This window comes from Colias eurytheme, chromosome 24 (genome assembly GCF_061535395.1).
Source record: "Colias eurytheme isolate Ceu_HAF_F1 chromosome 24, ilColEury1 Martin Lab GWU primary, whole genome shotgun sequence".
NCBI classification, from domain to species: domain Eukaryota; kingdom Metazoa; phylum Arthropoda; class Insecta; order Lepidoptera; family Pieridae; genus Colias; species Colias eurytheme.
In genome coordinates this window covers 1,046,904-1,063,008 of record NC_143003.1, presented here as the reverse complement: position 1 = coordinate 1,063,008, position 16,105 = coordinate 1,046,904, and the positions used below count along the sequence as shown (strand labels likewise).

At 35.1% G+C, this 16,105-nt stretch overlaps 1 protein-coding gene across 1 annotated transcript in view; it reads left to right on the top strand.

The window, feature by feature from the left end:
- Vinc (vinculin) overlaps window positions 1-16,105 on the top strand; it is a 52,019-nt gene that overhangs the window by 27,051 nt on the left and 8,863 nt on the right. The window contains exons 2-14 of the mRNA XM_090115771.1: window positions 2,697-2,804; window positions 3,155-3,300; window positions 3,589-3,694; window positions 4,108-4,209; window positions 5,278-5,410; window positions 5,653-5,734; window positions 6,172-6,289; window positions 7,351-7,472; window positions 8,050-8,116; window positions 9,018-9,127; window positions 9,851-9,953; window positions 14,338-14,474; window positions 15,492-15,622. Of these exons, the coding sequence (XP_089971897.1) occupies window positions 2,697-2,804; window positions 3,155-3,300; window positions 3,589-3,694; window positions 4,108-4,209; window positions 5,278-5,410; window positions 5,653-5,734; window positions 6,172-6,289; window positions 7,351-7,472; window positions 8,050-8,116; window positions 9,018-9,127; window positions 9,851-9,953; window positions 14,338-14,474; window positions 15,492-15,622 (1,465 nt within the window). The remainder of the gene's footprint in view (window positions 1-2,696; window positions 2,805-3,154; window positions 3,301-3,588; window positions 3,695-4,107; window positions 4,210-5,277; window positions 5,411-5,652; window positions 5,735-6,171; window positions 6,290-7,350; window positions 7,473-8,049; window positions 8,117-9,017; window positions 9,128-9,850; window positions 9,954-14,337; window positions 14,475-15,491; window positions 15,623-16,105) is intronic.

Sequence of the window (16,105 nt, the reverse complement as noted above, 5' to 3'; positions counted from 1 at the left end):
ATTTTTTTTATTGCAAGACGTTTTTCTTCGTTGTTAAACAGGTGCCATACGCAATTTATTATTTCAAAATAATTAAAATGTCTTCGAAATAAGTGAAATTCCATCAACATGAGTCCCCGTGAGTGAATACATATAATTTATTTATATATATAAAAATGAATCGCAAAATGTGTTGGTAAGCGCATAACTCAAGAACGGCTGAACCGATTTCGATAATTCTTTTTTTTATTATATTCCTTGAAGTACGAGGATGGTTTTTATGTAGAGAAAACGTAAACATGTACCACGGGCGAAGCCGGGGCGGACCGCTAGTAATTATATATTATTTTTAACCACTACTCGTACAACGTTGAATCACTAGTATATATATGTACTATAGCAATCTGTGGTTGAATGCTGAATGAAATAATTAAAGAATAAAGTACAGGAATACTACTATCCCTCTCTTAAATATCGAAGAGAGGGAGATGCAAGATGTAAATGAATGACCACATGAATCATCGCTAAGAATATTGTTATCAAGACTTATTTGCAAATTGATAACGTGTACGGTGTACCTATATGCATTTGTCTTGTGAGCATAACAAATTTTCAAATATAAAAAATAAAATTATATTTTTCTGTTTCATTACTTAAACATGACTTGCAAGTTTTAAGCATTTTTCGGAAAATCAATTAAAACGGTATTTTTGCGCTAATTTGAAGGAACTGTAATTATCTGCACGTTTTGTCAAGCGAAGTAATTTTTACCTACTTTATGTATTTGTATTTTTGAGAACCAAAAACATTCTTAGATGGCACTAGTTATACAATGCATTATTAAAAAAAATTGTTCATATGGTTTAGGAAAATCTTAAGGGAAACAGTACAGCAATATTAGTATTTCTTATACCCGGCGCGGCCTACTATGACAGTTCGTCTTAGTGATTGCTCGTATGATGGATCGTGTCGATACTTTACTATTTTATAGGCTAAGGCGTGGTTTGCATTCAGCCACGTCGGTAAACATGTTTTTACAAATATTAAAAAATGAATTTTTAACGTCTATTATGTAAACGAAACGGTAAGTAAAACGAAAGTTTTCCAAAACATAAAAATGCACCTTATCATTTTCTCGTAATCTTTAACCCGTTTAACACAGTGTATATTATTTTATCATGAAAATGGAATCCCCCATTTAATTTTTCTAAAAAACTTATATTATCATAGGTAAGTAAATTAACGCGAACGGTAATTAATTAATTAATTATGCTTCTGTTCCATTCAATAGAGAATAAACTATAGCTTAAGCATGGAAAAAATGTGAACTCGTTTCCATTATCGAAATTTGTTTATCGATACTTTCCGCACTAGTCGATAAATGCCAACGATGTAAGTTTTGAAGGACGTAAACGTAAAGTCAGATTGATATAATTTCTCGTAAATGTTAAGAATTGTTATAATTCCAACGGAATATCATTGTAATGGCATAAAGCTACGTAAAAATTAATAAATGCCATTTTTAGACGCCTCCAATACGTTTCTAGTATAATGGTGACGCCATTACAAGTTTGTCTCTTGAGAATAACTGTCAGTGTCATAGGGATCATCTTAGGCCGCGCCGGGTATAGTTTTACTTTTTTTAATAATTTATATAATTTAATTGCCTCTATGTATAATACATAATACATATGTACAGTAGGTATGTAGCGAGTCGGTTTATTTCTTGGTAGGTATAATCTATACTAATATTATTAAGATGAAGAGTTTGTTTGTTTGAACGCGCTAATCTCAGGAACTACTGGGCCGATTTGAAAAATTCTTTCGGTGTTAGATAGCCCATTAATCGAGGAAAGCTATATTATATCATCAACCCTAAGACCAACAGGAGCTTGGCAATGCGGGTGAAACCGCGGATCGCAGCTAGCTCATAATAATATTTATGCACTAGGCAGTAATATGGATGCAGTTAAAGTTGTTATTGCAGTCTTATCTAATTAATTTTGCACTTGCTCTATCTTAACATTCTTGACCAAGTTCATTGTTTATGAAGGAAATTATATGCTTTAGGTTCTTTGAATTGATATAATATTAAATTGATTGGAAATCAAATAGTTTAACAATTTAGCAACGTAATTAAAATTAGGAAATTTTCTACTTGCAGTTTTGTGTTGACGGCAAACTGCAGCAAGCGTTGACGTTTGACGGCATCCGTTTTTGCGTATAGAACGCTTAATAGAAGAGAGACTTTTTCATGAACATTATATTATATTGTCTTAGGCCGCGTTTCCATCTGCAAGAAAACTTCCGCAAGAAACGTCCGACAGTCTGTCTGACAGCAAATTGCAAGTCTAGTTGCAGGTGGAAACGCGGAATTAGACTCTTAATTCATCTTTATTAATCAAACTTTTTTTATTTGTCCTATTCGTCTGTCATTCCTTTACAATTTCCTGATGTTATAGAGCAAAGCCATGGTAGAGGCCAACAACTTGACATCTAAAAATAGTGCTTTATTTATTACGGAATGTACAGTAAAGAATAACAGGATAACTATGTAGGTAGCGTTTTCATCCAATTCTAATAATTTCCAAAAAAATAAAAGTAAGCATACGTTCGTTAACAGGGACAACTCAAACTTTCAACTTGACAACTTTAATTACTCGGCAAAAACAGCAAAAAAAAAATCAATTTCTAATTCCCTAATTTCTCTGTTCCAGGTATCTCGACTGGTGATCCTCCACGAAGAAGCTGAAGATGGCAATGCCATGCCTGATCTGGCGCGGCCCGTGCAGGCTGTGTCGCTCGCCGTCAATAACCTGGTTAAGGTGAGGTTTTAGCCAGCTAGCAATAGCTATGGGTAATAACCCAAAAGTGGTCAGAAACTGCTCTACAAAGTACTTACTTAAATTTACAAAAAAAAAGCAGTTGCTCAGCACCTATTGCAATGATTTATTCTAGCCATTGAAATGTACTTAATTCTTATCAAATTGTTCAGTTAATTCTATTTGCCAACATTTATTATTTTGTCAGTTCAGTGATCTGTCCAGTTTCATAAAAATTTTCCCGTAATATGTTATCAGACGTCTATAGAATTTTTCCTGCAAATGCCATAAGCCCTCTGCAGAACAGTTTTGTCTGCAGAATGTTATGTTATCTAAGTTCTGTATCTACCTAGGTGGGGCACGAAACAATCGAGTCGTCAGACGACACGATCCTGCGCACGGACATGCCTGGCGCGCTGCGGCGGGTGGAGGGCGCGGCCACGCTGCTGCAGCAGGCATCTGATATGCTGCGATCCGACCCATACTCGGGGCCAGCCAGGTGAGTGTATAGGTCATAGACGACTATTTTACTAAGTTCAGTAATTGGCTCAAGTAACTAGGTGGACAGGAAATTTGTCTTGGATTTATGATCGCCTGGTAGGTGAGAGCGAAATATACTAGAGAAACAAGATAAACAAGAGCTTATAGCTTGTCGTAAAACAAGAAAATGGTTTATCCTAAGTCATGTATTATTAGCAAAGATAAGGAAAGATATAAAGAAATTGGAAAGTAACTAACCATAGCATGAATTTGATTTATAATTTCTTTTGAATATTTCGTTTTACAGGAAAAAGCTGATAGAAGGCTCCCGTGGTATATTGCAAGGAACATCAGCGCTGCTGCTATGTTTTGACGAATCTGAAGTGAGGAAGATTGTCAAGGAGTGTAAAAAGGTAAGAAAGATACAAAAAATATTTTAAAGTCCTAGATACTACTCCTTAATTTCTTAATAATAAACATTATGTGGTGTAGTAGAAGTTCTTAACTAAAAATGGCATACCTTGTGGACTAAGTTTAATTATTTTCTACTACTAAAATGAAAAAAATGTCATAGCATAATAAAGTTCACGTAAAAATAGTTGCACCTACACTATGCAATAAGTATAGTACTTTTAGTGTAGTAAATGTTAAAAATACTTATGTAATGACGATTCGAAAGTGCTACTAAATAGTAGTCTAATTGAATAAATGAATGTTTGAGTTTGAGTTTAGTTCAAAAGTAAAGTAACTACTTCACCAACAAGGCCATAAATTCCTTAAATTTATAGAAATTGCAAAATCCAACTAAAATGATAATATTTTCTAGGTGCTGGATTACCTCGGCGTGGCCGAAGTGATCGACACGATGGAGGACCTAGTGCAATTCCTGAGGGACATCTCGCCGGCGCTATCGAAAGCGGCTAGAGAGGTATGTCGGAGAAAATTAAATAGTATTTTCTTCAATTTTCTTCCAAGGTTTTTCCGGGTATTTTGAGCAAAACGTATTAAGATGATAAAATTTAATTTTTCGAAATACACGACAGTCTCGTCATATCTTCTTTGTAAAAATTACTTCATATTATGTAGAAATTGTAGAATGTACCTAATCCATAATTAAAAATTAATATTATATCCATAGTAATAACTGAAACGATGACGAGTAAAAACAAAAAATATATACCTTACACTCATAACAATAAGACACATATTTAATGTGGCTGCGCATTATACGCAATCGTTTATCCATATTTACAATAAGTAAATATAAACCTTACCGTCATAGTAATAAGGTAATAATTCCAGGTAGCAAACCGTGCAGCAGTTCTTACCCAACCGCATAATTCCCATGACATTGTTTACTAAATATAAATCTTGGCCCGGTACTAATAAGGTCCACATTTTAGGTAGCAGCTCGTGCAGTTACGCTAACGCATCTATCGAATCATTTACTAAAACCAAACCTTAGCGTGATAATAATAAAATCCACATTCCAGTTAACGTCGCTTTAATGTTCTTTTCATCATAAACAAGTACACACTTTACCCTCGTACTAATAAGGTCCACATTCCAAATATCATGGCGTTAAGGACGAATAAAAATAAACAAGTAAATATACACCTTATATTCATAGTAATAAGTCCCACATTCCAGGTAGCAGTCCATAAAGCTACGTCAACGCAACCGTTGAATCATTTACTAAAACTAAAAATAAATCTTACGTCAATACAAATAAAGTCCACATTCCAGTAATCGTCGCATTTATGAACAAAAATAAACAAGTGAATATAAACCTTATCGTCATAGTAATAAGGTCCACATTCCAGGTAGCAGTCCATGGAGCTTCGTCAACGCAACCGTTGAATCGTTTACTAAAACTAAAAATAAATCTTACATTAATACAAATAAGGTCCACATTCCAGCAATCGTCGCATTTATGAACAAAAATAAACAAGTAAATATAAACCTTACCGTCATAGTAATAAGGTCCACATTGCAGGTAGCAGCCCGTGCAGCCGAACTAACGCACCCCCCACACGCGGAGACGCTCGCCCAATGTCTCGAGAGCGTGAAGAAATTGGCGCCCGTACTCATTTGCGCTATGAAGATTTATATACATATATTGGCTGAAGGTAAGCATTATTTATTTATTATGTTATTAAGGTAACGTTAATATTATATTAAGCTATTGCATAGCTTCTATCGCGGGCCTTGAGCAGGGACCGAATCGATAATTCCGTAACGAAAAAACCTCACGCTCCCCACTCCGACGGGTGCGGAGGTGTGGCTTGAAGGCATAGCATGCAATAGCTTTACCGCGGCAGTCCCCGAGTGCCACAGGTCTTTTTTTTATAAAATTTCATTCTTTTTGCAGGTGGTAAGGGAATAGAAGACGCTGCAGAAAATAGGAACTACTTAGCGCAGCGTATGGCGGATGAAATCCATGAAATTATCCGGTAAGAACAACAAATAATATTTCACTTGCCTTTCAGCCTATCTTGGACTGAATTAAACTGAAATTTGAGATTTATATTAAGCCGCGCCATCTATCGATAATTCGAAATCTATCGAAATCTGAAAAAAGCTGTTGCTTTGATAAATGAAAGGTTTAAACTCAAACTCAAACATTCATTTATTCAATTAGACTACTATTTAGTAGCACTTTCGAATCGTCATTACATAAGTATTTTTAACATTTACCACCGATTCGGAAAGCAGTATCTATGGAGAAGAATCGGCAAGAAACTCATTTATGCAACATTTGTTAGCCAAGTACCTGAGAAAATTAATAAAAGAAATCAACTAAATATTTTGTAAAAAATATCTATATAACACATACAGTGTATACACAGATTTATATCTAGATAATAATTCCATCAATTCCTACATACAGGGTGCTCCAATTGACGTCATACATAGAAGATGGCGGCGAAAAGGACAACATCGCAGTGCTTAAAGCGCTTCAGACACAAATACATAATAAATCAGGAGCTGCGCATGAGTTCTTGAATGTATGTAATTTGTATACGTCACAGTAAATTTACAATATACAATATACATAACAATTATGCGCTAATTTACATGGTACAGTTTACAACTTTTCGACAGTTTACAATTTTACTATATACAGGGTGTAATCGTTAAGTGTGCACAGGCGATTATTCCGTAATCATTGCAGATATCAAAAAACTTTATACTGATATCGAAAGCCGTTTACCTAATGAGTAAAATTACAATAATAACTTTTAAAAAATAAAACGGGAAATATCCAAAAATTTTACACCAAATACTGTACCATGTAATAATTTACATGGCACAACGCTAATGCGCATAATACACCGCCTCGTGGTTAAAGTATTGCTATTCTTTAAATTATTATGGGGACCCTTATTATTTTTTAACAAGTGCAAACAGAATAATTACTAAGTTTTAATACTATAGTAGAGCCATTTTAATAGGCAACATTTGACAGTTCAACAAAATTCAACAATATAACCTAGTAACGATGACATAGAATAACATGATATTTCGTTTTGTTAGAACTGCACATTTGCTTAACTTTTTTCAATAACGATTACATATTTATAATAATAATGACCGATACAAGTAATTTTAAGATTTCATTTTACTGATAAACCATTCTAAACATAATAAACAATTTCTGAATTAAAGAACTGACGTCGCTACAATTTTGTGTCAATAAACTTTTTTTCTTTTTAAATACCAGAGACGTTACTCTAAAAATCGAAATCTGAGTTCTGACATCTAGAATCGAATGCATTGATTACTTGTGAATAAAAATCATCATAAATTAATAAATGTGTTTCAAGTTCGATTGACAAATGTTTCAAGGCCGTATCGATTAATTCACTTATTCGATGTTTTTAAGCAGGTTACCTCTCTTCGAAGATAAAAAAGATAGACGTCAAATGTTACCTATTAAATTGGCTCGACTATAAATATGTATTGTACGAATCGGATTATAGGATCCGGCACACATCATATTTGAAATTATGCCCAATATAATAAGCTTTTGCCACTTTTCACAACTATTAACATGTGTTTTCCCCAGGATCCGGACGCGATGCGCAACACAGTGGGCGAGAGAGCTCTCCGCTCAGTGCTGACCGCGGGACAGCGCGCCGCTGAACACCTTGCGCCCGCGCACGCTGACTCGCTGCGAGCCACTGTCCGGTGAGATGCTGACATATTGTGTATACTTGCTGACACGCTGCGTATACGCGCTGACACACTGCGTTTACACGCTGACAAGCTGCGTATATATGCTGGCATGTTGTGTATACGTGCTGATACGCTGCGTATATACGCTGACATGTTGTGTATACACGCTGACATGTTGTGTATACTTGCTGACACGCTGCGTATACGTGCTGACACGCTGCGTATACATGATGACACGCTGCGTATACGTGCTGACATGTTGTGTATACGCGCTGACACGCTGCGTATACGCGCTGACATGTTGTGTATACGCGCTGACACGCTGCGTATACGCGCTGACATGTTGTGTATACGTGCTGACATGTTGTGTATACGCGCTGACACGCTGCGTATACGTGCTGACTCGCTAGGAAATTGACGTTGCACTAGTTGACTCTTTAGTAACACGTGACACGTGGAACATGCGATATTTACTGATACATTAGTAACATGCTGAAACATTTTCTTTTGAAATATTATGTAGCTTTTATTTTAACATTTACTTATTTTGTTTCTTTAATTTATCAGTGTGTAATAATGCATTTTAAAGGTCCGGTGGGATAAATGCTGACGTGCTGTGCGACGAGCGGCAGTATGGACGCGGGAGGGAGCCTAAGGTATTATATTTTTATAATACTTACTAACGGTCCGCCCCGGCTTCGCCCGTGGTACATATTTACGTTTTCTCTACATAAGAACCATCCTCGTACTTCAAGGAATATAATAAAAAAGAATTATCGAAATCGGTTCAGCCGTTCTCGAGTTATGCGCTTACCAACACATTTTGCGATTCATTTTTATATATAAGACTAGCGGCCCGCCCCGGCTTCGCCCGTGGTACATATTTACGTTTTCTCTACATAAAAACCATCCTCGTTCTTCAAGGAATATAATAAAAAAAGAATTATCGAAATCGGTTCAGCCGTTCTCGAGTTATGCGCTTACCAACACATTTTGCGATTCATTTTTATATATAGCAAGTTTAAAATATAGCAGTATCTATTATTGAAATACATTGAGTGTGATGTGCAGCATTGTTACAGTAAAGCATAAGACGCGGAGAGAGAAGACCTGAGTTGAGTTATTGGTCTTTCCTTTTATTTAGCGATTTTATAAGTATATTAATTAATATCTTAATATTTATAAATCTCGTGTCGCAATGTTTGTCCTCAATGGACTCCTTAACCACTTAACCGATTATAATAAAATTCGCACACCATGTGCAGTTCGATACAACTTGAGTCATAGGATAGTTTAAACATGTAGGTACCACGGGCGAAGCCGGGGCGGACCGCTAGTTAATATATGAATATATTATATAGCCATAACCCACGGCCTCTTCCCCGGAGGCCCTGAGTATATATGCAATATTTTCCCACAAAAAAAATGTGTGGGTCAGTTTTGATTTGATGATTATTTTCGAAGTTTTAATAATCATGAAAAAAGAAACAGATATAATATAATATAGCGTTTAACAATATACTCTAACATTCATTACTATTATTTATTTATTCACAGGCACAGAAACTATGTTCCGAATTGGGAAGTCAACTAGACGACGTGGAAGGGATCGTGAACGAAGGTGTGAGGGCTGCGGAGAAGCAGGGCGGCAAAACTATGCAAGCTAGGTTCGTTAAAATATATTTAATTGGATATTTACTTTAAAACGAAAAAAGTTAATTATATATAATTATTTATTTATTTATTTTAATTAGAGCACAGCTTGCTTTAAACGAAAAAAATTGGTTGTCTGTAAAGTCGGTTTACTGACGATAGTTGAACGTGACAACGTCCGATTGTGCTTCTTTATCGCTCGTTCCGCGCTCTCGCTTGCACTTCAAGCCTTACATGGAACGCCTCAGAGTGAGGTAACGCCGCATGAGTCATGATTTTTCGTGCGTGCAGCCGGCTCTATCGAATTAAAAGACGTTGTCACGTCAAAAGCTACTCAATCACATCTAATCGGAATGCTTGGTTAGATTGAATAAATATATTTTCGCGGATGGAATATCACAACAACATACCAATAAAATGTACACACTACAGATATCCTACAATAGTTGATAAAAAATGTGGGTATGCCTTTTTACTCTAAAATTTTATTGTTATGCATTTCTCCTAAACGTTCTTAATTACACAAAAAAGAGCGTGTGTGCCGAGCATACGCGTCAGAAGTGAAACTTCTTTGGCAAAATTCAAAGATACCAAAATCACGGCCTCCACGACGTGACGGTATTGCGATGATGCGACCTTCATATTTTACTCTCAACACGCTTAAAGAAATTTCACTTTAAAAACTCACTCTGATACCAGTTTCTCTTACTCTTTCTCACTTTTACTCTATTCCACAGGTTGGAAGCGGCTCACAAATGGCTGCTTCACCCGGCGGCTGAACCCGCGACACGTCTCGAGGGACAAAAAGCTATTAGTAGCATAGTAGCACAGGGCCATATGGTGAGTAGTCATCTATATGTATAATAAAATCGCAGGAAAGTCAATATATATGAATAATTTTTTTTAAAGAATACTTGGGGCGTGATCTACAATCGATGTTGAAGCCAAAAATATTGATCTTACCACAAAAGAATTTAAACACAGTCAGTGTTATTACAAAAAAGATGTTAAACAATGTCTAAACACGTGTTTAGTTAAACAGCATTTAGAGCTTTAAACTCTGTCTAAAGATGTGTCTAACTTTCTCTATTACAAAACAGTGTTTATCGTTTGATTAGCTAAAACATCGTTAGGCAGCCAAATGTTATTTTAAAATAGCAACACTACATAACTTTCGTTCAAATGTCTACAGTTCATTCCATAACGTTCCTTTTTAAGTAAATCAGTTACGTGATCCTATGCAGAAAATTATGTTTAAATCGTTTAAATAGTCTTATTATATATTTGGTTGCTTGTATTCTGCGAATATTTGTACTATTTTAATGAATACGCTGTTATACACAGCTGTTATAAATAAGTTTTGGAACAATGAAAATAATCTAACAAACAACAGTTCGAAGAAATGAAACGCGCTTGTCAGTTTGTCATTGTCAGTTGTCACAAATTATTGTTGCGATTTGAATCCGTCCTCACTGGGATCGGGAGTTGCCATTTGAAAAAGAAGAAGAAGAAGAAGAAGTATCTCTATTTGTATTTTCGTGACGATCGTTTATGTAAATTTAAAATAAAAAAAAAAAATTATCCATGTAATCTAAAATATCAATATCATCAATAAAATCAATGAAGCCTAAATTCATTGCTATTGATGTTTTTAATTTGTTTTAATGTTTTTAGTTTTGTTACAAAATTTTTATAGCTCACACTCACACAGATTTAATTATTTAGCTGTAACTTTGAGGTTAAATAGGTCTTTAGACAAGCGTTGACTCGTGTCTAAATTTAAACAGTGTTTAAACAGTGTCTAACACTAATCAGGGGTTAAACACGGTTTTGTAATAGACAATTTTTTAAACACGTGTTCAACATGCGCTTAACTTTTTTGTAATAACAGTTACAAACTTTAAACCAGGGATCTGTCACTTTAATAGCTGTCTATGTGAAATACGACAGAATCATATTAAAGAGAACCCGCGCTTAAAGTTAAACCCTGTCTAATGTTTTTTGTGGTCAAAAAGGGAGTTTTTAGAATTTTTGTCTGCTCATCTGTTTGTCTGTATGTATGTTCTCGCTAAACTCTAAAACTACTGCATGAATTAACTTCAAAATCTACATGAATTTTACTAACAGATCGAGTCAACATAATATAGCCTATGTATCATATCGCTAAGACCAATAAGAGTGTAGCAATGTGGGTATAGGTATATTAAGAAGAGCTGGAACGTCAACACATTTAAACATTGCACATGTTAGGCCGGGAGATACTGACACAAAATTTCGGGTCATTTGTAACAGGATGGCGGTCTAGAGGGGTCTTAGTACGCAATGACAAAAAGAAAAATGATGGTCAGAACGCTGGTACCGGCGGACTAGTCGCGTGGGCGTTAGTCACACTCGTCGGATAAATAGCGAAAGTCCAACGATTTGTAACACAAAAATTTTAGAATTTACCGATAGCCCTTAAAAAAGATGTAGGCGGTAGTGTCATGCCATACAGTTACGATGTGACTTACAGTCCGCCATACCGACGTGAATGCGTTGATTTAAAAAAACAATTCAACCATTTGTACCGGGCTCACTTTTGCACAGGTAACCATCGTCGTGCAGCCATTTACTAAAATCGCCATGCCATACTTTTCGGACGATTCCAAATGGTCGACATACCGCGGAAAATCTGCAAATTTTTGAATTTTTTTTTCTCGCCAAACGATTTGTACCACCCTACATTTTTTTTTCAACAACTCCTGAATGATTATAAATAGAAGTGTGATAATGCCATACCTGTGGGAGGTGGCGAATGTGTATAAGATTTTTTTCTTATTGTAAGATTTTATTCGTAGTTTGAACGATTTGTAGCAGTATGGCACTAATTTTTCCCTCTATTAAAAGTATGGCAAATATAATAATGGTCACGTTGCATCATATACTTTCCAAAAATGCCGTACTGGTACAAATCGCCAATTCTTTTCATTTTTTTTTACGTCTTGGCTTAAGTCTTACAATCATCCGCCCCATGTTTGCAATCTGCGATATTTTTTTCTAGGTAGAATTGTATACAAACAAACAGAATATAATGATCCCATACTGTAAAAAATTATTTTACGTATTCTACAGTCGTATTTTTGAAACGTGACGAATAAATTAATTTTCAAGTATGGCAGCACTTTTTCCCCCTACTAGAAGTATGGCAAATATAATAATGGTCACATTTTATCAAATACTCTCCAAAAATCCAAATGCAATACTGGTACAAATTGTTTGGCGAAAAAAATTTTTTATTGCAGATTTTCGGCGGTATGGTGGCCATTTGGAATCGTCCGAAAAGTATGGCATGGTGATTTTCGTAAATGTCTGCACGATGATGATTACCTGTGCAAAAGTTAGCCTGGTACAAATGTTTGAATTGTTTTTTTTTAATCAACGCATCGCGTCGGTATGGGGGGCTGTAAGATACACCGGAAAAGTATGGCATGACACTATCGCCTACATCTTTTTTATGGGCTATCGGTGAATTCTAAAATTTTTGTGTTACAAATTGTTTGACTTTCGCTATTTATCCGACGAGTTCGACTAACGCCCACGCGACTAGTCCGCCGGTACCAGCGTTCTGAGTTCTGACCATCATTTTTCTTTTAGTCATTGCGTAATAAGACCTCTGTAGAACCGCCATTCTGTTACAAATGACCCGAAATTTTGTGTCAGTATCTCCCGGCCTATGTATGTGTCATATTTTGCAATTGTTTATAAATACAGGCTGATGTAATTGGTGTAGTACGAATATCTAAAAATCTATGAAGAATTTTGTGATACAGTAAATGGAAGAATTATAGACTTTTTTATAGTATTTAATAAAATCATTTAATTTTTTGTTCATTTTCATTAGAAATGTCAATTTTTCTCACCAAGGTGGAAATTTGGATGATAAGGATCTTGTTAGAAAAATATAAATTTTGACTAAAATCGGCATTTTTTTTTTCAAAAATCAAATTACTAATTAATAATCAGAGTTATCACATTATTAAAAAAAATAAGCCAAACTATACACAATTTTTACCTACTTGATGCAATCCTCAAAGATCATGGACATAGTGTATTGCGCCTTCCACCATACCATCCAGAACTCAACCCAATAGAGTTACTATGGGGCATAATTAAAGGGAAAGTAGCATCACAAAATGTGAACTTTAACTTGAAAACTGTGGAAGAATTATTTAGAAAGGAAGCAAATGCTATTAGTCTGGATATGTTTAGTGACGTTTGGAGAAAGACGCGAGAACATGAGGAAAAATATATTCAATTAGAACCAAAAGTAGATAATAATTACACTGACTCATTTATAATAACATTAAGAAATTCCGACAACGAAACATCGAGTTCTTCGAGCGATGAAAGTTACAGTGAAGTAGAAGATTACGATTATGATTAAATAGATTCTTCTTCTTCTCTATAGATACTGCTTTCTGAATTGGTGGTAAATGTTAAAACTGTTAAACTGTTATGACGATTCAAAAGTGCTTCTAGAAGAAGTCTAATTGTATAAATGTTTGAGTTTGAGTTTAAAACCAATAGTGTGAAAATTATACAATAAACATGTAACACATATTTGTTAGCGCGTATTGGTAGGTATTACGTACTTACTACAAATATAATATTTCTTAGATATCTTTACTCGACCAAAGTCAGGAATTTAATTATTATTTGATAATTGAATGATTATTAATACTTTTATCCAATTGATTATTATTAGAATAAATAATTAACTTCATCAATTGATTTACTTTTAAATTATAATTTTACAGGTAAATTATGAGAGCTTTCATAAGTAATTATATTTGCATATATATATATATCTACAACGCACCCATTTTACAATTCAAGTCTAAAATGAAACTAGAGTCGCATTTATTTTTGAACATACTGTAAGTGAAATTGCATAAGTGTGAGTACTGTGAACATGCCAGCTTTCCCTAATTTACCTATAAATTCACGGGGCACAGTTAGACTTAATATATATAAATCTCGTATCACAATGTTTGTCCTCAATGGACTCCTAAACCACTTAACCGATTATTATTAAATTCGCACACCATGTGCACTTCGATCCAACTTGAGAAAGATAGTTTAAACATGTAGGTACCACGGGCGAAGCCGGGGCTGACCGCTAGTATATTATAATTTAAACCACCATTTTCAAAAACTTTTTCTTGTAATATCAATTGCATTTTAGATAGCAGACAACCTCCAAGGTCGGGAGAAAGCGGAGATAATGCAACTGTGCTCTGACGTGCAACGGTTGTCCGACAAGTTGGCCGACTTGTGTCTCAGCGGCAGGGGCGACACGGAGGAAGCTAGGGCTGTCACTAGGTTAGTTTTTTTGAAGCGAAAACTTCTTTAGCGGCGTTGAGCACTTTTTCTGTAATGGGTATAAAATCTTAAACTCGCGTCAGGACACGTGGCCTGATCGAAAAAGCATAAGACGGATTTTTTTTTAAGCGTAAGACGGATACCATTCCAAAATATCTAACATGCTCAACGTTAATAATCAAGTTTTCACTTCTGCCGGCACTCCCGGAGTGCAACCCGTCTTTTTTTTAAATATGTGCTTATTTATATTTTAAAAAGTAAAGGATTACCTTACAGCTTATTTTATGTTAATAGTTTACAATTTTCGAAAGTGATTATTGTGAATTTAATTGTTAATTGTAGATCATTAAAATGTTTTGAAGCCTTTTAACGTGATTGTATTGTTAGATTCGTGTTAAATAAATTGACAAGGTGCACAAAATATTCGCTTTTTAGTGTAAAATTATTCAATGGTTTAAACTTTAATCTAACAATTAATTTTATTTTTAAATCAACAGAAGACCACAAAACCGCCTTCTTTTTTGACGGTGGTTACATAACTGCCATAAAAATAAAAAATGTATGCGTGTACTAGAGTACACACGTAAGAAGTGAAACTTCTTTATGACCTTAAAAATGTCACGAGTATGGCGTAACGCAAAAATGTCACGCGTACGGCGTAACGCAAAAATGTCACGCGTACGGCGTAACGCAAAAATGTTACACTAAATTTTTGTCCAACCCCGATAAAGAAGTTTCACTTCAAAAAACAAAAATGTGTGCGTGTACTAGTGTACACACATAAGAAGTGAAACTTCTTTATGACCTTATTTTTCAAAAAATAATTTACTATATGCAACTTTACAGAAGTACGTCGAATCAAAGATGGCGCGTAACGGAAAAATGTCACGCGTAACGAAAAAATGTTACACTACATTTTTTTCCAACCCCGATAAAGAAGTTTCACTTCAAAAAAAAATATAATTTTTTGTTTCCATTAAAATTACTTACCCAATATGATATTTTTATAACTTCCAGGGAGTTAACGGACAAGCTGCACGAGCTTAAACGTGGTTTAGATCGGGCGGTAGTTAACCGCGTGGTCGAAGACTTCATAGATGTCGCTGCGCCACTGCGACACTTCACTGATGCTGTTAACGCACCGATCGGTTAGTGTAGTTTAAACTAGGTTTAAATGTTTGGCGGTAGTTAGAAAATTGCAAGATGAGGCAAACTTATGACAGCTTTTTGGATGGGGTTGTACCTAGGTACAGAATACTTAATAGTAACTAACGCTATGACCTAGGTTTAAGTATCTAGACGAATAGTGACATATATTAAAATTTGACAGGCTGAAGACCGGTTTTGATAGTTAACTGGACGAGGGTATACCTGGGTTGAAAATCATGGATAGGATTAATAGTGATAGAAAATTTAGCAGCTTAAGACTTAACGGTGTGGTATCACAGATTCTTAGCTAGTTGTGTTCAGCTATCTGTCAGTAAAATTGACAAATAATATTAAAAAAATTACAAAAAATGTCAAATATGTTATCAGCTAGCAGTGAAATCACCAACCGCTCTTACGATTTTGCTGTATAATAGTAAGAGCGTATAGCGTAAGAGCTAATATGATCGTAAAATGCGTAATAA